This window comes from Lissotriton helveticus, chromosome 3_2 (assembly GCF_964261635.1).
Source record: "Lissotriton helveticus chromosome 3_2, aLisHel1.1, whole genome shotgun sequence".
Taxonomy (NCBI): domain Eukaryota; kingdom Metazoa; phylum Chordata; class Amphibia; order Caudata; family Salamandridae; genus Lissotriton; species Lissotriton helveticus.
Window position 1 is genome coordinate 234,486,289 of NC_136062.1, and position 23,825 is coordinate 234,510,113.

Consider the following 23,825-nt stretch of genomic DNA (forward strand, 5'->3'; position numbering starts at 1 on the left):
ACACGGTGGACTGGGGCATGTGCTGGAGAGGATGGGCTTCGGCCTCCCTTTTCGATGCCTCATCCGAGTCCTTTACTCTGCCCCAAAGGCGAGGGTCCTTATCAACGGCGTGCTTTCGGAGGCGTTCCCCATCAGGAGGGGCACCCGCTAGGGTTGCCCGCTCTCGCCGCTTCTATCCGCACTAGCAATGGAACCCATAGCCTCTATTATCCGTCAGTATTCCCTCATCCGCGGCTGGGCCTGGGACCGGCACCAGAGCGTCAAAATTGCCCTGTACGCTGATGACGTCCTTCTTTTCCCGGCGGACCCGGAGAGCTCTGGCCCGCGATGCCTGCACGCTCTTTCGGCCTTTGAACGGGTCTCTGGCCTCCGGCTCAACCCCGCGAAGTCCACCCTATTTCCCTTGCACTCTTCCCAGGCATGCTTCGACTGGCAGGCGACCATCCCCCTGCGGAGGCAATCCTTCAAGTATCTGTGGGTATGGGTGGCCCTCCTCCTGGAGCTCAAGTGGGCCCTGAACATCACGCCCCTGGTTACTAAAGCCAAAGCGGACCTCAGATGATGGCAGATCCTTCCCCTTAACACTCTCCATAGGAGTGCTCTTTTCAAAATGATGGTACTTCCCTGATTCCTATACATCTTACAAAACGTGACCACCCATCTCCCAGGAGGTTGTTTTCGGGAGTTGGACGGCATCCTCACCCGTTTTTTATGGGGAGGAGGCAGGCCGCGCATGTCCCTAGCACATTGCCGCATACCTTCTTACGATGGAGGAATGGGAGTAACCAATCTCCACCTCTACTCTCTGGCCACGAGGCTGATTGTGATCCTCGACTGGTTTGCAGGCGGCTGGTCCGACCCGGCGTACCGAGTGGAGCTCCGGTCGACGGATTTTGCGCAACTCCAGGCCTACCTATATGGGAGCCCAGTCCCACTTGCCCTCACTCCCCATCACTAGAACGGTGCTCATGGCGTGGCGTACCGCCCTACGGTACGTTAGATGGGATCAGAAACTCACCAGACGCCTTAATGGTGTGGGGCCTGGCTAGAGGAGGTCTCGTCCCTCCAGAACTTCCGTAAATGGGACCACATCGGGATCTCGCTGCTCGGGGACGTTTGGGTGGGGGACCATGTCAGATCGTTTGCAGACCTACAACACCACCACTCCCTCCACTCCTTCCAATTCTACAAATACTTGCAGTTGAGGCACGCCCTCCCACTTCTGTCCCCAAATTCAGTCCCCTGGAGGCCCAAGTGATGATGGGGAACCTGGGCAGAGGAGGGTTGTCATGGATTTACCGGTCCTTGGTGAATAACGGTACCGCGTCCTTCTACTCTCTCCGGGCCCGATGGGAGGGGTAGCTGGGCCCCCTGGAAGACGCGGACTGGAGGAACGCTCTTATGGCACCCAAGACCCTGACGACCTCTTCCAAGTTGCGTCTAGTCCAACTCTACTACCTCCACATGGCATACCTCACCCCGGCACGCTTGTTCAGAGCCCACCTGGGCCCTCCCCAGCATGTCCGCGCTGCAGCCACGCCCCAGCCGATTTCTACCACATGGTGTGGCGATGCCCCGTGCTCACGCTGTTCTGCGCAGGGGTGGAACGTGAACTCACACAGGCTCTGGGGTGGGAGGTCCCTCACAACCCGCTACGCCTGATACTAGGAGTGTTTGATGGCCTTGATGGATCACGAGCAGACAGACGCTTTCTGGGCACAGCAGTGGCAAAGCGGGATATTACTACGCTTTGGTCCCAGGTCAAGCGCCCACCTTGAGGGGCTGGAGACTGGGTGGGCTAGTGTGATACCTAAGAGGAGCCCTCTTCGAGGCCTGAGGTTGTCCGGAGCTCTTTGGCAAAATATGGGGCAAATGGTTTAATTTATCGCCAGTGTGAAGGGTCCAAATGGTCGTGTAAGTGATGCAACGGGTGGTGGCAGGGTCCCGTCAATTTCGGTCGAGTGAGTCTTACTCATACTCCACTTAATATAATGTACCTGTCTAACATGTCTGATTGCTACCAATGTTTCTTTTTTACCTGCAAAATTTAATGAACTTGGTTATCAAAAAAGATTCAGAGATCCAGCATTGAGGTGAGTAGATGAGATTAAGCTTGTTGAGCCTAGCTGGTGTCCTGTAGGACCTATTTATAATCACGAATTTCGTTTGAGAGTGTAGGTTAGACTTTATTCCTAAAGGGAGACATGATTTTACGCTCCAAATGAAATTCAATAGAAGTGGAGTTGGGTTCAGCTTCCCACTTCTTTTCGTTGATTGTGAGATTCTTACATTTTTTGGATAGTAGGAGTTTATATATGCTTGACACTATGTGACCGCTCTCGAGCAGTTTGGATCGTCCGGGCGGTAGAGAAAAGTCAGCTGGTTGTATTGAGTTTTTAGATATTTGGACTTTTTGAGTTTCAATTTTTTTTTACATATCAAGATTGGATAGCCTCTTCTGTATTTGTAGTTCAAAGAAGGATGTTGGAGAGGTGCCCTTGTATAGCTATTGGATAAAATTAATACCTTTCCATGACCAGTCCTGCCAGAAGATTAGGTCACCATCTATTCTTATTTTGGCGTTATACCAGATTGCAATCATCTCAGAATTGGCAATCTTAACAGTAGAGTGCCTGACGTGTATTCTGGATAATATATTTGGAATGCTGTATGATAGATGTGTGCATAGCCATGATCACTGGGAGTGGGATACCCTTGATTAAATCCGCTTCAGTTTCAATCCATAAAGGGCAGTAATGTTGGCTGTCCACAAACCAGGCCGTCCCTTGTCTGCATAGGAATGCAGTTTGATAGTTTCTGAAGTTTGGGAGGCTGGTTCCTCCTCTGTTTTTGGCCTTTTTGAGTTTGCCACAGAAATTCTTGCTTTCTTCCATTGCAATAATAAGTTAGTGAGAACCCTATCAGGTTTTTTTTCCTGAGGTTTTCTGGCAGAATCATACATAGCATACTGATAAGGGAGTTGATCAGTGGTGATATCATCATTCTAATTGTTCCTACCCTCCCCCACCACGTGAGAAACTTTGCTGACCCTCTCTCCAGAAGTTCAGAGATGTTCTTAGATACAGAGTTTTCAGTCTCTTGCAATGTAGTTATGAGATCGTTAGTGAATAGTGGTCCCGGTTGCCATGCCAGACATGTGTCTCCCAAGATGTCCCTGTCACCCTGATGATTCAGCAGTTTAACTTCCGTTTGATCATTATTAAGGGTGACTGTGTCCTTGCTTTTGACAAGCACCGGTATCTGCGTCCCTCGTCTTGAGTTGACCCTGCTTGGTCAGATTGTGCTTCTGTTTTACACTGTAGACTGCTTCCTTCCGAATATTTACTTTATTTGCTAATCTTATTAGAGTTTAAAGGATTTGAATTGTAACGAGAAAAAGTTTTTTCAAACATGTAACAAGTTCTTATTCCTATTCAGTGTCACGTTACCCACAGATAACCTACCTGAAAATTGAGGTGGAACTGGAATAAGTATTGTTAAAACGTTTATGAATAATCTGTGTTAAATTAGTTTTTGAAAGCTGTTTAACTATCAAGCATATGCCCCATGATTTATTGATATCTGAACTTGTATGGGAAATCAGTGGAAATGTATTCCAGCTGCACAACTAAATGGTTTCTAGATGTCTGACCATATGCCTCACTAGTAAGCTTCATATCACCCAATGTTTTCAGCTTTAGGAATCTAAACTTGCATGTAGTTGGTTCCGATATAAGCATGTCAGGCTCAAGGTGCGATATATAGCATTCCCGGCAATGACGCATTAATTCTCGGCTTGGGTTTTGTGGTTTACAGGAACCTGCGGCGGATCCGTCGATGCCAGCGGGGCCGAGAACAGCAGGAGAAGGAGGGGCTTAATAAGAAGCCCATGGAGAACCTGGAAAGCCTGGACAAACTTGAATGTAAATTCAAGCTCAACTCTTACAAGATGGTGTACGTGATCAAATCGGAGGATTACATGTACAGGCGGACGGCTCTGCTGCGAGCTCAGCAGGTAGGAAAACTGAAGAGCAAAAAGTCTATTGCAGGAGAGATGTTTGCTTTCCTCGCTCTGGAACGACAAGGGGGCGGAAGCACAGGGAGAAGTTTTATTTAGAGTTGGTTCTTCCAGTCTGGTTTATCTCACTTGTGTCCTACAATAAATCCACACTGGTTTCTGAGTGCAAATAGTATGGCCATTTAAAATGCTGTTTGTAGAACTGGCTGTTTGTTTAAAATGCTTCGGTACTTAATAATATGTCCCCATAACTGCTGTAGTTTATCTCACCATGTGCAGCCCAGTCCCACCCACTTTGAAGTGTCTTGTCACCCAGGGAAAAAAATCTCCATGTGAGGAATGTGCATGCAAATCTTAATACAACCATACAAAGACTGTATCTTATCTGTATGGAAGGATTCCTAGAAGTCAAGGGCTTCATGGCGTTCCCCATAAACTGCTGCTTCTAGAACATCCCAATAACTCTCCATCCAAGTTCTCTACCTTAGGTACGACTGCAAAATGTTCACATCTAGTCTGCTGTCATTATGCTTTAAGCTGTGAGGCCTCTTAGTATGTGTTGCCTCTTCTGCTGACAGCACCCAATCAGGAGTCTTTTTGATAAACTGTTCGGCGTTGAGGTTTACACACCTTTGAATAGCCACTGCTTGAGAAAAGGATTATGTAATGTCAAAGGGGAAAGTATGAATGAGATTTTTCTTAAATTGAAGGAAGCTAGCGTGAGTTTCTTAATTTCTGATTAACCTATGTGTTCTACAAACAGGACCCTTTACTCAAAGTGCTGAAATGGTTTTGTGTAAATTAGGAGATTTGTGGGTTTAACAGAGAAACAAAATGCAGCTCATAAGTATCGGCGCATGCAAGATCATAGAACAAATATACTATAGACACCTTAAGTGATAGTGTCATATCAGTGTGTGTTGGGATTGATGTTGCCAGTAAAGAATGATTTTACGATTACATAAATGCTATAATTTTTGGAAATGCAAAATATTTTGATGGTGGTGGTGTCACTGATCGAGCCCTTGGCCTTTCTGCATTAAATCTATAAAGCTGTTGTAATAATTTATTTTCTACTTCTTCTTTAGTCTCATGAAAGAGTAAGCAAGCGGCTACACCAGAGGTTCCAGGCCTGGGTGGACAGGTGGTCAAAGGAGCATGTGACTCGCGATATGGCTGCAGACACAAGCAAATGGCTAATGGGGGATGGACTGGAGGGTCTGGTGCCATGTGCCACCTCCTGTGCGGCTGAGATACTGCACTACGTAAACATCAACAAATACAGAGTCAAATATGGGACTACCTTGAAGACTACATAAATCCCTGGACTGACGCATTGCATCTAATCATTTGTTTGTGTGTGTCGAAGGAATGGCCTTAGAGCCTTGCCCCATCCTGGTGCTCGTCGCTGAAGGAGCTACACATGGCTAGTACTGCAACCAGCAGATTTTAATAGTTCATAGCTAGGATTACTCCTTTGGAGTCGCAAGATGGAGGAGAACGTCTTCACACTGGGGTACATTTTGTTGCTTTATAGTGGAGGAGACTTGCCAGCAGCTCACATGAAGTTGCAGAACTGCTTCTGTAATTCTGAAGCGACCTAGGAACAATGGAGCAACAGTGGACCCCTGGACACACTTGGCACGGCCTGGGGATATTTAAAAATAAATATATGTAATTAATGCTAAGACATGAAGTTTTAATGACAGCCAGCACATACGTTTTGTGCTCCCTCTCCTCTATAATCCTCATCCCCACCACATCTGGATTACTTTCCAACTGTCATAACCCTTATGCTGTCTACAGGGACTATTGGAGAAGCACGTCTCCGACTACAATTTTCAGCCAGTGAGATTGTTCAGGATTTAAGCTATTGCCTTGACTACATCCACCTACTTTCTTTTGTGGAGGAGGCAATTGACAACCTTCATAGTTCACTCCTGCCAAGTTTTAGATCCAGTGTTGGTGAACTAGCAGTGATCCTTCTTTATTTCTGACCTTTACTTCCCCTCCAAGCTAAGCTAAAGCACCATTTTAAATGTCACCCCATCCCCATGTCACTAATGAACCTGCCGTTTGTAAATACCTGTACAGTGTCAAATGTTTTTTTAAAGAAAAGAAAACTGCTTGATGTGGTGACAAGACTATACTAGCCTTTTTTGTGTACCATAGTTACCAGTTGATTTCCAATGTAGTACCTCTGACCGCAAGGCCACGTTTCTTACAGTTTTTACCAAAGGGACTTATATTCTAGTTCATTTTTTGGGAGGTGGAAGGGGGGTTGTGAGTTTCTTTTCAACCCATATTCTTCTCCATCCTTTTTTTATATGTAAATAAACTGAAAGTTTTAGCTATCATTTTCGTTCAGGAAACCTTTTGCATATTCAAACGTAGGCAGGTAAGACGGGAATCACGAACTAAGACACTGATATGCCTGTAGCTTATCACGTTTTTGACTCAGCTGAGGTCCAGATAGACAATATTGTCTTGTACTTTGGGTGCAGACATACTATCACTTTGCATATTATTTATACATATGATCAGCTGTATATAATTTTCCTTCATTTAAGCTTGCAGACACCTACACAGCTATTTCAATCTTTCAATGAAACCTGTGGACTTCTGGCCCTGTGTGGCATGAAGTATGGCGGCAGTAATCCCTTTTCTAAGAAGTATCTATTTGTGGGGTTTTTTAATCTAGAAATTGTTTTGTCCCCAAAATGTTCGAATATAGGATTTAAAGGTTATGGCCACAGGCATACGTGTATGTTGATAGTGAAAGATCCTCAGCACTCAGTAGCTTACTTGTTTTGGAATTCTCTAAGAATGTATTTTTGGTGCTCACTAGACCATAGTCCTCTATCACGTTTCTTTAAGGAGTTTTATTCATGTCATTGATATTGCGTTAATAATATGCATGAGAGCTGTGAAGAGATTACTCGTTTGTAAGATTCTGCAACCAGTCAGACTAGAATGCTACTTTAAAAAAAAGGCTTCTCTATTTTTCATTCACTCAGCTGCCATTCACTTGCCTTAATACATTTGCAGAATTTAAGTTTCCTTCAGGATATATTTTAATTTCCCATTATCCCTCAAAGGGAGTACATTGTCAGACTAATTATGCATCTATCATTATGAAAATAGTACAAGAAAGCAAGTGTGGTTGTCCTCATAATACAGCACTGGATTTTGCTTGGCTGTGTGTGGATATGGCTAATTACTCGCATCCGTGTGCGGTAGAGCATTTTGAAACGAGTGAGGTTTCAAACCTCCTTCTGGGAATACAATTCTTGGATGCTTGCATGATACTGGTTGATCGAAAGACTTTGGATTTGAAATACTGCACTGCACCCCTGGCTTTCAGAATGCGTATCTAGTTGGAGTTGTTTAGAAACAGAAGCTTTGGGAGTCAAATAATATTTGCTGGTGATAAGCTACAACTACCACATACCTTTTTGCAAAGGGCTTCATTTCAAATATATACACAAAGTCGTTCATCTGCATTGACTAGGTAAGAAACCACAGTACTTATAAAATGTTCCTCCTTTTAAGGTGCTTGTTTTCATTACTAAGCCAGTGTTTTAGACTTGTGTTTCGCAAGGGTTACAAGAGTCTAAACATTAAGTACAGTTACAATGCTTGAGAGGCCTACTCTTAACAAATGCATACTGTGCTTATCTTCTGATCTGCTTTTCCTCTCATACTGAGAATGTACAGATAGCTCACCCGATCCTAATTAGGCAAAGGGAGTTTTATTACATTCATGTAGAATTTAACTGTTTAGGAAGACGTGGTGCTAGTTTAACACATAAAATATATGAATCTCAGATTTGGAATGAGCATGGCTTAAACAGTGTTTCTTCATGGTAGGAATGACTTTAACAGACCTAATAAATGTTACAAAAAGTTTGATGGCATGTGTGTCTGTAGATACACATGCTCTGCATACTGCTGCCATCTAGTGTTGGGTCCGTAGTTGTGCAAGTTGTTCGAAGAAGTCTTTCCAGTCACAATGTCGAGTGACTCCTCCTCTTTGTAATATTGCTCATGAGCATTGACTTCATTGATGGATTGCTTTCTCTCCGCAATTGTATTCGGATATGTGTGCCTCTGCTCTTTTTCAACTCCGTTTGGTACAAATATTTGATTTCTGTACTGTCCTTGATAGTTTTGTTCTGTAGTAGGGGATCTCTGTGTATAGTCATAATCTAGTGAATAGTCCCGCCCACGTGCGCGGACCCCGGAGCAATCAAAAATAATCTCTTAAGCTGTCCAAACATGCAGAACTGCACAGACACTTAAGAGAGAATTTAAAGACAGATAATGCAGCCTATATCCACAGGCTACACTGTCCAGTACTTCGACTAGAAATTCCACCAAAAGTCCACAAACAGCACAGCCTGTCCAGGGTTTTCTTACAGAGAAAACCTTGCCTGTAACAGCAAAACCCTCTGGAATGATAGAGAGGAAGAAGTGGACAGACAAGCCCCATAGGCTGCCATTATGTGGCTCAAAACAGGATACTGTGCCTTTAAGAGAACTTTCCAGAAACCTCACAGTATCCCAGAATGCACTGCAGGTCCCTTCCACCTTCAGTTCTTTTTTCCGGCTCCTGCTAGCAGGACCCTGGAGCATTAGCTCTTCTTTTTTGAGCTTTTTCTATATTATTTTTGTGATAAATTTGGATTTTTACAGCTTCACTCGACGTCTTTGGCCTTTATCTACATTCTGCTGTGTTTTTTTGGCAGAATTTCTGCAGTATCTTGTCTTATACTACTTCTAGTCTGACAAGTGCTTGTCTGCAGCTGTACTAAAGGCCAAAGCTGAAGCTCACAGGTTTGTATTCTGTGTTTGCCTGTGTCTTTTGACACCTGTCTTCTCTGTGACTTCTTTTCTGGGAAGCTTTGGCTCCCAGGTTTAGAACAGAGGAGTTTGAAGGCATCTTCAGCCTCTGGGTAAGGAGAGGGTGGGTCCTCTACCGAGTCCCATGCTGTAACCTCTGGGGTTCTCCCCGGTAAAGGCACGTCTGAGCTATGACGCGGTTCCGGTCGGCTTCGAGGACGTGGAGATGCCTCGACGTCGATGGAGTGCCTCGACGTCGGTGGAGTGCCTCGACGTCGGTGGAGTGCCTCGACGTCGGTGGAGTGCCTCGACGTCGGTGGGGTGCCTCGACGTCGGTGGGGTGCCTCGACGTCGGTGGGGTGCCTCGACGTCGGTGGGGTGCCTCGACGTCGGTGGGGTGCCTCGACATCGGTGGGGTGCCTCGACGTCGGTGGGGTGCCTCGACGTCGGTGGGGTGCCTCGACGTCGATGGGGTGCCTCGACGTCGATGGGGCAGTGATGCTCGACGTCGATGGGGCAGTGAGGCTCGACGTCATGGAGCAGTGATGCTCGACGTCATGGAGCAGTGATGCTCGACGTCATGGAGCAGTGATGCTCGACGTCATGGAGCAGTGATGCTCGACGTCATGGAGCAGTGATGCTCGACGTCATGGAGCAGTGATGCTCGACGTCATGGAGCAGTGATGCTCGACGTCATGGAGCAGTGATGCTCGACGTCATGGAGCAGTGATGCTCGACGTCATGGAGCAGTGATGCTCGACGTCATGGAGCAGTGATGCTCGACGTCAAGGAGCAGTGATGCTCGACGTCAAGGAGCAGTGATGCTCGACGTCACGGAGCAGTGATGCTCGACGTCACGGAGCAGTGATGCTCGACGTCACGGAGCAGTGATGCTCGACGTCACGGAGCAGTGATGCTCGACGTCACGGAGCAGTGATGCTCGACGTCACGGAGCAGTGATGCTCGACGTCACGGGGCAGGTATGCTCGACGTCACGGGGCAGGTATGCTCGACGTCACGGAGCAGGTAGGCTCGACGTCACGGAGCAGGTAGGCTCGACGTCACGGAGCGGTGATGCTCGACGTCACGGAGCGGTGATGCTCGACGTCACGGAGCGGTGATGCTCGACGTCACGGAGCGGTGATGCTCGACGTCACGGAGCGGTGATGCTAGACGTCACGGAGCGGTGATGCTCGACGTCACGGAGCGGTGATGCTCGACGTCACGGAGCGGTGATGCTCGACGTCACGGAGCGGTGATGCTCGACGTCACGGAGCGGTGATGCTCGACGTCACGGAGCGGTGATGCTCGACGTCACGGAGCGGTGATGCTCGACGTCACGGAGCGGTGATGCTCGACGTCACGGAGCGGTGAGGCTCGACGTCACGGAGCGGTGAGGCTCGACGTCACGGAGCGGTGAGGCTCGACGTCACGGAGCGGTGAGGCTCGACGTCACGGAGCGGTGAGGCTCGACGTCACGGAGCGGTGAGGCTCGACGTCACGGAGCGGAGAGGCTCGACGTCACGGAGCGGTGATGCTCGACGTCACGGAGCAGTGATGCTCGGCATCATGGAGCAGTGATGCTCGACGTCATGGGATAGTGATGCTCCTTTTGGGGCGTTGGTCGCTTGGACTCCGCTATCTTCCGTTGGGTCCAGACGTCACGGTTATGGATGTCTCGGCGTCTCGGTGTTTGACACCGTGGTGACATTTTGACGTCGGAGTGTTGGTTATCGTAGAGACAGTCACTGTCTTAGTGATGGTGACGTCGTAGTGAAGTCGACGTCATGGGTTACAGCCACGGAACACTTACCGGTGCTTGCGGCCTGGGTCTTGTTCCAGGCCTCGCTCCGTGGTGAGCCCCTCTTCGTAGGAGGGGACTTTGTGTTCCCGGCACCGTCCACTCACGACTCCGAGCAGTTGATCGGCGTCGAGGAACCCTTCAGATGGGGAGTCTGTGGCTACTCACCACGTGTGAGCGAGGGACGTTGGTCCTTTTTTGCTTTGTTTTGAGTAATCGCATGCCTACTCCTCGGCTTGGCAGGGGCCTTTGGCCCCTCAGTCTGCGAATCCCCGTGCCTTGATGCCGGGGATGCATCTTCCTCGAGTATGGGGAGTCCCTCTCCGACTCTTAACTGGTTGGCGGTACTTAGCTTTGGTCCGCTACCACCTGCCAGGAGGTTCTGGCTTCGAATGTACTTCTGACTTGGTCGCAGGGGTGGCGGCACGTAGACGTCATGCTGTGGCCCGCTGTTGCTGGGCGGTTGTGGTAGGATCCCTGTGTGGGGGTGTTTTCTAAACCGATTTATGGTTCCCCTGCCAAGAGACAGAAGGGAAGCCTTACAAGAGACCTGATGGTTTCAGTTCTAAGCATCGGTGTCGGAGCGGAGTTTTCTCTCCTGCCGACCCCCAAGTATTGTGGGTTTGTCCTACGTTGCCATACTTGTTTTCGTCGGACGTCTCTGCAGCCTGCGGCTCAGGAGGGTGCTTCTACTCTCCCATTCTTTGGGCAACCCTTGGGCTGCCATGGGGGTAGTGAGTGGCCCGCATAAGTCTGACTCGAGACTTTTGGAAGGCTGTAGGTTTGGGGCGTGGAGACCGGCTTGAGGCCTCCTTCCCTTTCTAGCGGCGTTTTTCCTCCCAGGGTTTGTCTGTGGTCCCGGGCCGCCTTTAATACTTCACAAGTATATTGTGCGCATACGCGGGAGAGCTTGTTGCTCCTCGGCGAACAAAGGCCGGCCGGGTCTAAGTCAGTCTTCGGTTCATCAGCCCTTCTCCAGCTATTCCTCCGGTCAGCTCACAGTTTCAGCTGCGTGAGCTACAGGCAGAGGCCGATATCCTGTTCGGGAAAAGGGCGATAGGAGACGTGCCTCTGTCTCAAGGGGAAGAGGTCTGTACTCCCGGTTCTCTCTGGTTCGCAAGAAGGACAAGAAAGAGTTCAGGTCCATTCTGGATTTGTGACAAGCAAACAAGTGGATTCGCAGAGAGAGGACTTTCGCATGCTATCGTTGCATCAGGTTTTCTCCTCAGCTGCAACAGGGAGATTGGCTCTGTCATAGGTCTACAGGATGTGTACTTCCGGCGATTCCGAGTCGGCGCCAATCATTATCAGTACACAGTACTGCCAGTCGGGCTGCCCTCTGCGCCCAGAACATTCTCGAAGTGCATGACGGTGGTAGCTGCACACCTGAGGATAAACGAGGTGTTTGTCTACCCGGACCTGGACGATTGGTTGATCAAGGCCTCCTCTTTCTCGGAAGCTCTAGCACACTTCCAGAAGACGTGCGTTCTTTTGAACAAGCTGGGGTTGCACATCAACATGTCCAAGGCTGTCCCGATTTCGGTCCAGTGCATACAGTACTTGGGAGCCTCCATCGATACGCTGTCAGCAAGCGTGTCTCCTTCGGAGGAGGGACGATTATCACTCCTTCGGAAGGCTTAGGCTCTTATGACCGCTCCATCTACAACAGTGGGGACGGTGTCTTCTCTACTGGGCTCGATGGCCTCTGGTATCTTCCTCACGCCACACGCACGGCTGCACATGACACCTTTGCGGAGTGCTTGGAGGATCAGTGGGATCAGAGGAATGGATCTTGGGACGACAGGATACGACTGTCTCTGCATGCGCTTCAGTCTCTGAAGTGGTGGTGTTCGGCGGAGAATCTCCTCAGAGGGGTTCCCTTTCACAAGGGCATTCCCGCACACACTATCGTGATGGATGCGTCTCGCCACGGCTGGGGGGGGCACATTCCGGAGACTTACGGATACAAGGAACGTGGTCCCCGTTGGAGTCCACGTATCACATCAATTTCCTGGAACTCAGAACTGTTCACTTGGCCCTGAATGCGTTTCTTACGTCCTTCCAGACCAACTCTCTGCTTGTACAGACGGACAATACGCCCACGATGTATTGCCTCACCAAGTAGGGGGGTTCGAGATTGCGCACTCTGTCGCAGGAGGCGCAGGCGATCTGGCGCTGGCTTCTAGCCGGAGGACTGACGATCATGGTTACCCATCTGCTAGGTGTGCAGAAGGTTCGGACAGTCGCACTGAGCAGACTGATTCAGGAAGACCACTAATGGGTCATAAACGACGAAGTACTAGGAGAAGTCTTCGCATGGTGGGGGACTCCAGACGTAGATCTGTTCTCCACCGCCGAAAGCAGCAAATGCTGAGACTTCGCCTCCGGGTACTACCAGCAGGGGACGCTGGGGTATGCGTTATGGATTAACTGGTCGAACAGATTTCTGTACGCTTTTCCGCCCATTCCCCTGATTCCGGCGGTACTCATCAAACTGTCCCAGTCCAGGGCGCGGATGATCCTGATTGCCCTGGAATGGCCCAGGCAGTGGTGGTTCACGGACCTGCTTCACCGGTCTCTCCTTCCTCACATACGGCTGCCGTGCAGGCCGGATCTTCTCACGAAGTTCGGGGGGGCAGATGTTGCACCCCAACCTCTCGTCTTTGAGTTTGGCGGCATGGCTCCTGAGTAGTGCGTTATGTCCATTTGCATCTACCAGAAGTTTGTATGGACATACTGAAGGAGGCTAGGCGACCTTCCACTAGGACTTCTTATGCTTACAAGTGGAAGAGGTTTTTGCATCTGGTGCAAGTTCAAGGACTATGACCTACGGACGTAGAAGGAAGATGTCATCCTTCCGTATCTTCTACACCTGGCGCAATCTGGCCTTAATGTCCATTGCATTGAGGTTCATCTTGCTGCGCTGACGGCCTACAGGACATGGCCTTCACAGACTTCCTTCTTTCAGGTCCCTGTGATCAAAGTGTTTTTTGGAAGGCTCGAAGACAGTGTTCCCTGCTGTCCGGCTTCCTTCGTCTTCATGGAAATTGAACGTGGTGCTGTCCTGATGGATGAAGGGGCTTTTTGAACCTATTCATAAGGCTTCATTGCAGCACCTGTCCTGGAAGGCGGCGTTCCTCGTGGCCATTACATCGGCCCGCAGGGTGAGGGTAATTCAGGCGTTGTGTGGCCAGGAACCTTATACTGTGTTTCATGCTGCTAAGGTTGTTCTGCGTACTCACCCTAAAAGTTCTTCCGAAGGTTATATCGGACTTCCATGTTAACCAGACTATAACTTTGCCCACGAGTTTTCAGGATCCTTCATCTCCAGCGGAACGGTCTCTGCGTTCCCTGGATGTTAGGAGGGTGTTGAAATGTTATCTGAATAAAACCAAGGATAATCGTAGGTCAGAATAATTGTTTATCAATTATGGATCAGTCAGGACCGGTCTTGCTACCTCTAAACAGTCCATCTCGAGGTGGATTGTGTCCTGTATACAATTGTGTTACCAAAAGGCTGATAAGACCTTAGGGGGTAAACCTAAGGCTCATTCCACCAGGGGCAAAGCTGCCACGACTGCTTTGCTCCGTAGTGTTCCGCTTGCAGATATCTGCAGGGCAGCCACTTGGAAGTCGGTCCATACCTTTGTTAAGCATTACTGTCTGGACACTGTTGCCAGGGCAGATGCTCGGGTTGGGCAGGCTTCGCTGCGAAATCTGTTCGCACAGTAGTGGTGTTATTTCTCTTCTCCACCGCCGCTTTGGTGTGGGGATGGGCTTGCCATTCTATTCACTAGATTATGACTATACACAGAGATCCCCTACTACAGAAGGAGTAGTTTCTGTCCTGTAACTCCAGTTCTGTAGTAGGGGTATCTCTGTTATAGTCATAAGCGCCCGCCCTCCTCCTCGGTGGAGAGAGATATTCATGTAAGAAATACTACAGGTCTGGCGTGTTACGCCTTCAAAAAGAACTGCAGGTGGAAGGGACCTGCAGTGCATTCTGGGATCCTGTGAGGCTTCTGGAAAGTTCTCTTAAAGGCACAGTATCCTGTTTTGAGCCACATAATGGCAGCCTATGGGGCTTGTCTGTCCACTTCTTCCTCTCTATCATTCCAGAGGGTTTTGCTGTTACAGGCAAGGTTTTCTCTGTAAGAAAACCCTGGACAGGCTGTGCTGTTTGTGGACTTTTGGTGGAATTTCTAGTCGAAGTACTGGACAGTGTAGCCTGTGGATATAGGCTGCATTATCTGTCTTTAAATTCTCTCTTAAGTGTCTGTGCAGTTCTGCATGTTTGGACAACTTAAGAGATTATTTTTGATTGCTCCGGGGTCCGCGCACATGGGCAGGACTATTCACTAGATTATGACTATAACAGAGATACCCCTACTACAGAACTGGAGTTACAGGACAGAAACTACTCCTTTTTGATCGTGCTTTCCACTTCTGTGCTATTTTCCAATTTTGTCTGTTCGGGCTTTGACCAACCACCCTTCAGGCACTGTCTGTCTCGGGTCAGCCTTCCCGCGTGTCACTGGCTCCATCTAAAATGTTTTTCTACTGGAAGGTACACCCTTCAGGTTTTGCCCGCATTGCCACGCAAAACACCCACTCACTGGCCAACACCTTGTGTGCAATCTGTGCCTTTCACCCGACCATAAGGAAGCGGACTGCAACGCGTGTAAGGTGTTTCGGTCCAGGAAAACCCTTTTGGATTGAAGGGTAGTCGTCTCGAAATGTCACAGAAGTAACTCCTGACTTTTTCAGTGTAGTACACACGCAAGAGGAGCAGACTACCAAGGAAGAGGAGGCTTTCTCTATCAACGAAAGCTCTGATTCCGACCTGGAGGTAGATATGGAGATGCAGGAACTACCATCTGGTCAGCCCCTCCAGTAAAGCCCACCAACAAAATGTTGGCACTCCCGTTAATGGAGGACGCCGGACCACCACTGCCTTCAGGCATTGGTCTGATCCCAAAAACTGTTTTGGACTCTCCATCCTCGGGCCTGGCGCTGACGATTTCTTCCAAAGCCAAGCTTTTGACATTGACCTCTTCAGACCGAGAACATGCTTTGGTACCAGGCCGAACTTCGTTACCGATTCGGCAGCGGCAGCCGACCCAATCTTCCTCAACGCCAAATAAGCATCCCACTTCTAAGCCGAAAACCTCTGTATCTAAACCTTCTAGGCCAAAAGACTCTAAAGCATCATTGGCTTCCCCGTTTCCTGTCGAACCCAGTCTGGAAAAAAATGCACATTCATCCGAGACAAATTCAAATACAGGAGGGAACTGGTCGGATCCTTGCTTTTCTACCTCCAAAGAGGAAATTAACATTTTAATAGGCACTCTAAATTTCTCTTCCTCCCAGAAAGAAAACTGAGGACATTGCCACCAGCCCTGCCTATCATCCTCCTCCTCCGCCACCACCTCCTCACTCTCCAACACCACTCTCTCTGACACACGACCCACTTGATGTTTCACCTCGGGGTCACCACACTCGGACACTAGGGGCGTTGGGGGGCGGGGGGGTCATTTGGTGATCCTGACCCTTGGGATACATACAAAACTGACCCCCAATGCAACCCAAGTCCAGCTCATCCCACCCCTCCTTAGGGGGCCACTTCCTTCTAGCAGGTTATCTCTAGGGCAGCAGCTTTTCATAACGTTGAGCTGCACAGAGAATCCCACAGAGTCCCTCGAATAGGACTTCTATTCCCACAGAGAGTCCCTAGAATAGGACTTCTATTTGACACCCTCTCCTACACACACAAGGACTCCCAATTTTTGCCCTTGCCTCCTGGCAAGATGAGTCATGCCGAGGACATTTTTAAGGAGCCAGTTCTTGGCCGAGTCACCACCTCTCGGGTGGACAAAAAATATAAAGCGGTGCCTTGCGACCCCTTGTTTATCCAGATTAAAGTACCACCTGACTCCATTGTTGCAACTACTGCATGCAAAGGGGCAAACAGGCAGGCTACTGTGGATACCCCCTCCTGAAAAAGAAAGCAAACACATAGATGCTGCTAAGAAGAGGGTGGCAGTACAGGCAGCCAACCATTGGCATCTTGCCAATTCACTGGCTCTTCTAACACCACAATAGAGCCCATTGGGACGAGATGGCGGTACTGTTGTTATCCGTCACCCCCCCCCTTCCCTCCCCCTCCGGAAGAATATCACAAAAGGGGTTAGCAACTTGTCACAGAGGGGCAGGCCATTACAAACACCTCCATCCGCTATGACCTTAACGCAGCCTGAGGTATTACTACCAGTGCCCTTCTCAGAAGGCATGCCTGACTTGGGTGCTCTGGGTTCAAACCAGAGGGCCAGCAGGCAATCTTAAATATGCCTTTTGATAAAGAGCACCTGTTTGGACTGCACGTGGTATCTACCCTTGATAAAATAAAAAAGGACACTGATAGCGCTAAGGTGACTGGAGCGTTACAAGCTTCTGCGTCTAGAGGCTTTTAAAGGGGCATATAAATCCACCTCCACAGATGCTTCCCAACAAAAGCCAACTCAATCCCCCCTACACCAGGGCTATTTTAGAGGTTCCTTCAGAGAAAGTAACAGCAAAGGAATGGACAGGGTTGTGCCGCACGCGCAGCAACACCCACTGCTAACAGTGACTATCCAATCTTACCTTCCAACCACACAACACCTCTCAGGGGCAGACTTCAGTTTTTCCACCCAGTCTTGGATTCCATCACCACAGACAAATGGGTACTGACCAATATCCAACCTACCTATTGTCTGGAGCTCATTACCACACTGCCCAGCATTCCACCTCTCACGTACATCTAACGCTTCTCAAACAAGTGGTCCAAGCCTTCTTTTCATAGGGGACCTAGAACCTGTTCCTCTTCAACAACAAGGATCTGAAAGAGACACGTTAGTGATAGATTCCTTACCTTAGAATATCCCCAGGCGTCAGACTGGATCCGGAAATTTTTGCGTAGAAGTACCCTTGCGCGTTGATAGGCGTCGTCTGCGGCTCCGCGTCCGTCGTGGGTGCCGTGATGACATCATCGGAGTACGTGGGTGCCGTGCTGACGTCAGTTCTTCTTTTTTCCGCGCCAGCAGCGCAGATCCGGAAAAAGTGGTACCTTAGTCTTTTTTTGACTAAACTTTTTTGATCTCTTTTGATCATTCTTTTTCGAGTCTTCGACTCCGAACGGTGCCGATAGGGATGCCATGCTTTAAGCCCTGTGAGGACTGCGACCAACTGATGTCGATCACTGACCCTCACCGTCAGTGTCTCCACTGTCTCGGCGACAAGACCTGTTCCGACTGCCAGGCTCTGACTTCGAAAGCTAGGCGGGAGCGGTCCAGCAAGCGACTCGGACGGAGGTCGAGGGACCGGTCGCTGGAGCGGAGCCATCGTAGCTCCGGGAGTAGACATCACTCCTCAGGGTCGAAGTCGTCAGGTAAGCACAAGAAGTCGAAGAGACGTCATCGCTCTTCCGACTCCCCCCGACGCTCGCACGACGCGGCTGGAGGTTCAGGTGGCACCGCCCACACGGCTCCATCGGAGTCGCAGGCGTCGCGTCCGGCCCCATACCCTCCGGTCCTTGGGCCGCGCGCGACACCAGAGGAGATCGAGCGGTTTCTCATGGCCATGAAGTCACTTACTCCCCCGACGGGCTCCGCTGCGCTTTCGGGCCCAGTGGGACCCGTCTGTGGGCCCGAGCGGGTCGGGGGCTTCGGCCCCGACGCCGTCGGGTGCTTCGGGCCCGGCGCCGCAGGCCCCCACTGGATCCCGTTCCAGGTCGTCGCCGGTGGACCTAACGACCTCCCCGGCACCGGTCCCTCAGGTGTCACGCCCGAAGACGGCGCCGTCCCCGATAACTCCCTCGCTCCGGCGCCGATGGGTGCCGCTTCCGACGCCGTTCGGAGAGTTCATCTTTCATGAGCCGGCCCCATCATTTGACACCCCTGAGTACCAGGAGATGGGTGATGAGGAGTATTGGGAGGGGTTTGAGGACCCTCTGACACGGGATTGTCAGCCCCAGGAGGACTGGACAGGTGTACTTGGGGATGCCAGTGGCCTGGACACTTCGCCAGACACTGGTTTTGTCTCCCCTCCCGGGGCTGCTTACAGTGTGGTGCTGACGCGGGCGGCCAAGGCCTTGAGCCTTGAACTCCCCGTCGCGGTCGTGAGGACGAACCTCCTCACTGAGGTCCTTAAACTGCAGTCAAGCTCGGCTGAGCCTCTGCTTCCGTTTAATGAGGCCTTGTCCGACGTTCTTTTGGGCACTTGGCCCAGGCCCGCTAAAGGTTCGCCGGTAGATAGAAACGTGGCCAGACGCCGGCCCCGGGCGACCCTTGTTTCCTGTCCACCCACCCCACCCTTGAGAGCCTGGTGATTCAGGCCTCCAATTCCCAGACCGCATTCCCGTCGGCTCCGCCTGATGGGGAATCCAAGAGGTATGAGCAATACGGCAAGAAGGTATTCTCCTCCCCAAGTCTGGGACTGCGGTCTTCCAACACCGCCTGCCTCTTGGGCCGCTACACCCACTCCCTGTGGGACACGGTCGCGGAAGTGCTGCCAGAATGCCCGTTGGAGGTACAGGCTAAACTCGGCCAAGCCATTGTGGAAGGCCGAGATGCGGCACGTTATTCTATTCGGTGTGGACTGGATACCACCGACTCACTGGGCAGAGCAATGGCAACGACGGTGGCGATTCGTCGCCACACCTGGTTGAGGTCCGCCAACTTCTCGGCTGATGTCCAGAATACACTCATGGACATGCCGTTTGTTGGCCGTCACCTTTTTGGCGACAAGGCAGACCATGCGCTTGAGCGCTTTAAGGACTCCAGGGCTACGGCCAAGTCCTTGGGCTTTTCGGTCCCGCGCCAGCAAACGGGTGCCTTTCGCTCCTTTCGTGGCCAAGGAAGGAGTGTACCCACACGTGCTGCCAGCCACGCACCGCAGGGTAATACCCAACACCGTGGAAACCGCCGTGGTGGCGGTCGGGGACAACTGCGAGGACAGTCCACACCTTCCCCCGCAGCATCCGCCTCAAAACCCTCCTAGTCCGTGCTTTCAGGCCCATGTGTCGCCAGTGGGGGGCAGGGTTCGCCATCACCTCCTCCACTGGCGCACTGTCACATCGGACAGGTGGGTGCTGCAAATCGTCCGAAGGGGCTACTCCCTCCCTTTCGAGGTGACCCCTCCAGCCATGCCACCGCAGAACCACCGTGTATCGGGGGATCATTTGCGACTTCTGCAGGAGGAAGTTACGGCCCTCTTGGCCAAGGGGGCCATCGAGCGCGTTCCTGGGCTAGAAGTAGGGTGTGGTTGCTACTCCCACTACTTTCTGGTACCCAAGAAGGGCAAAGGGGGCCTATGCCCTATCTTGGACCTACGGAACATCAACGGCTTCCTCCGGAAGGAGAAGTTCAAAATGCTGACACTGGCTCAGGTCTTAGCTGCCCTGGACCCAGGAGACTGAATGGTAGCGTTGGACTTGCAGGACGCTTATTTCCACATCCCCGTCCTGCCGGCGCTACCTGCGGTTCACGGTTGGCCACGAGCTCTTTCAGTTTACCGTGCTCCTCTTCGGCCTTACCAGCGCCCCACGGGTGTTCACAAAGGTGATGGCGGTGGTCGCAGCTCATCTGCGCAGGTTAGGGGTTTCAGTCTTCCCCCTACCTCGACGACTGGTTGTTGAAGGCGGGCTCACCCCAGACAGTTGTCTGCCACCTCCAGACGACGGCAGACCTCCTGCACCAGCATCAATGTGCCGAAGTCACACCTGTGCCCCTCTGAGAAGCTCTTCTTCATCGAAGCGGTTCTCGACTCAGCGCAGTTTTTGGTTTAATCCGCCCGAACAGCGGGTTCGGGATATTCAGGCTCTGATTCCACTCTTTCAGCCTTTATCCCGGATCTCGGTCAGGTTGACGCTGCGGCTTCTGGGGCTGATGGCCTCCTGCATCCTTCTGGTGCATAACGCCCGGTGGCGGATGCGGGCTCTGCAGTGGGACCTGAAGTTTCAGTGGGCCCAGCATCAGAGCAACCTCTCCGACCATGTTCTGATCTCGGAGGGAACTGCGAGACAGCTGCAGTGGTGGCTCACGGGCCGTGATTGGGTCAGCAGCAGATCCCTCTCCCTTCCCCAACCGGAGCACGTAGTTGTGTCGGACGCGTCCCTCCAGGGCTGGGGAGGCCACATGGGAGAGGCGGAGATCAGAGGCCTCTGGTCTCCGGCCGAGTCCCGGCTCCATATCAACATTTTGGAGCTGCGGGCGATTCGTCTAGCACTGAAGGCATTCCTCCCCTCTGTCCGGGGGAGTGTAGTGCAGGTGTTCACGGACAACACCACCACCATGTGGTACTGCAACAAACAGGGCGGGGTGGGGTCGTGGACCCTATGCCAGGAGGCTCTGCGCCTCTGGCAGTGGCTGGAACATCAGGGAGTGACCCTGGTGGTTCAACACCTGGCAGGTTCTCTGAACGCCAGGGCGGACGAGCTCAACCGTCGGTGCATGATGGATCACGAATGGCGTCTGAACCTCGGACGTGGCGCAAGGCCTCTTTCAGCAGTGGGGAGAGCCTTGGTTAGATCTATTCGCCACAGAAGAGAACGCGCAATGTCATCAGTTCTGCGCGTTGGAATTTTCAAGGCGGCACTCGCTCGGAGACGCTTTTTGTCGCGAGTGGAGCTGCGGTCTGTTGTACGCCTTTCCGCCTATACCACTTCTGCCCAGAGTGCTGAAGAAGATAAAGTGCGACGGGGCACAAGTCATCCTTGTGGCTCCGGACTGGGCACGAAGGTACTGTTATCCAGAGCTACTCAGTATGTCAGTCGATCCCCCGGTTCGTCTGCCTCTTCAGGAGGACCTTCTGTCGCAGCAGCAGGGGCCGGTCCTCCACCCGAACCTGTCCAGTCTCCATCTCCATGCTTGGAGATTGAGCGGCGACAGTTGAGGCCATTTGATTTGCCTCCTGAAGACTGTAATGTCATTCTGGCAGCCAGGCGTCCCTCCACAAAATCGGTATACGCCTGCAGGTGTAATAGATTTGTGGCATGGTGCACAGCAAAGGCTGTGGATCCACTTTCTGCCCCTCTTTCTGAGGTTCTTCTCTTCCTTCTTTCTCTCGCCCAGCAGGACTCTGCTCTGGGCACTTTCTAAGGGCTACCTTTCTGCCCTTTCAGCCTTTCTAAGGCTGCCTGATCAACCCTCTTTATTCAAGTCCCCTATTGTAAATCGTTTTCTGAATGGCATCACACACACGTTCCCTCCTGTTCCGTTTGTGATGCCTCAGAGGGACTTGAACCTTGTTCTTACATTTCTGATGTGCGCTCCCTTTGAGCCACTTCACAACTGCCCTCTCCGCCTTCTTTCTCTGAAGACTGCTTTCCTGGTTGCCGTCACCTCTGCCAGGCGAGTGAGTGAGCTCCAGGCTCTTTCATCTAAATCTCCTTTCCTTTCTGTCCATCCGGACAAGGTTGTGTTGCGGACTAGGCCATCTTTCCTGCCCAAGGTTGTCACGGCCTTCCACATCGGGCAGTCTATCACCTTGCCCACCTTCTTTCCGCCACCGCATCCCTCTAAAGAGGAAGAGCGGCTCCACCGTCTGGACCCAAAACGTGCGCTCTCTTACTATCTGGATCACACACGCCAGTTCCGGGTGGATGACCAACTCTTTGTTGGTTACATGGGCGCTAAGAAGGGAAAGGCGGTGCACAAGAGGACCATCTCTCTGTGGATCATCTTGTGTATCCAGGCATGTTACTCCTTGGCTAAAAAGGAGCCCACTGTTGGATTGCGGGCTCATTCCACTCGGGCCAAGGCGACTACAACTGCCCTGGGCCGGGGAGTGCCCTTGCAGGACATTTGCCAGGCAGCTACGTGGGCCTCGCTGCGCACGTTTGCAAGACACTATTGCCTGGACAGTCAAGTCCGGAGGGATGGCTTCTTTGGGTTGGTATTGCTGGGGTATGTATTCTAAGGTAAGGAATCTATCACTAACGTGTCTCTTTCAGATGCACAAGTTACTACTTGTGCAACGATATATCTGTAAGAGACATTAGTTAGGGATAGATTCCTTACCGACCCACCCATCCTCCCTGTTCAGCGAACCGATATCTATGGTTAAGGTCATCCCCTTTCAGGGGCCCTAGTTTCAATGGCACTAGTGTTGGTTTTTAACATGGCTCTGCGCTTCTGGCGCGGAAAAGCTGTGTCTAAGAACTGACGTCAGCACGCGGAGGCAGCGTCTACGTACTCCGACGTCATCACGGCGCCGACGACGGACGCGGAGCCGCAGACGACGCCTACCAACGCGCAAGGGTACTGCTACGCAAAAAATTCCGGATCCAGTCTGACGCCTGGGGATATTCTAAGGTAAGGAATCTATCACTAACTAATGTCTCTTACAGATATATCGTTACACAAGTAGTAACTTGTGCTTCAGGAGTATACTCCCTTTACCTTCTGATTTCCAAGAAGGACATGTGTCTAAGACCAATCTTAGATCTCAGACCTCTAAACCAGTACATACTATTAGAACATGGTCACTCTACAGGATGTCATTCCTCTTCTGCAACACGGAGACTTTATGGCAACACTAGACCTAAAGGACGTCTACTGCCACATACCAATACACCCTGCTCACCACAAATTCCTACCATTTTTAGGTCTCGTGTTTGGCAGCGCTTGCACTGTCTCAGCGAGACTTAAAGTAATCTGTATATTGGCTTCACCTCCGTGTAATTTTTCCTGCCCCTCGTGATTGGTTTAAGTTTGGCATTGCTGTTGTTTTCTTGATTTCTGTTGGCTGTTGACCCTATGGTTACTTCGTGTAGTCCCGAGGCAGCGGGTCTAACTACAGTTTTGCTCCGCTCGCACTTTATTGCGTGTAGTGGGCAATCTGGTTGGGGGCGTGGCCCCCTCCTCTCACTCATTCCGCGCGGGCGCTTGTTTTTCTTCCACGTACAGTAGCTGAGAGGGTTGAAATCTGAGCTCCGCTCTGCAGATCGCTCTCACCTGTCTGCCCTTTCCCCCCCTCCTTCACACGGCAGCTGGTCCATCCAAGATCAGTGAAACAAAATGAGTACCGGCATTCGCTGCTCTTCCGACAACCCCCCTTTTCATTTTACGAATTCTAAGTTAGTCCCTATAATAAAAGAGGTGCCCCCTTCCCCCGACCGACCCCCGC

At 51.0% G+C, this 23,825-nt stretch overlaps 1 protein-coding gene across 5 annotated transcripts in view; it reads left to right on the forward strand.

Moving 5' to 3' along the window:
* SIN3A (SIN3 transcription regulator family member A) overlaps positions 1–6,375 on the forward strand; it is an 865,613-nt gene extending 859,238 nt beyond the window's left edge. For 4 of the 5 annotated variants that reach the window (XM_078685093.1, XM_078685092.1, XM_078685091.1 and 1 more), the window contains 2 exons: positions 3,817–4,015; positions 5,107–6,375. In XM_078685093.1, the coding sequence (XP_078541219.1) occupies positions 3,817–4,015; positions 5,107–5,337 (430 nt within the window). In that variant the 3' untranslated portion in view covers positions 5,338–6,375. The remainder of the gene's footprint in view (positions 1–3,816; positions 4,016–5,106) is intronic. The other variant, XM_078685095.1, reaches the window with a different exon arrangement.
* Positions 6,376–23,825: the final 17,450 nt, after the last annotated feature.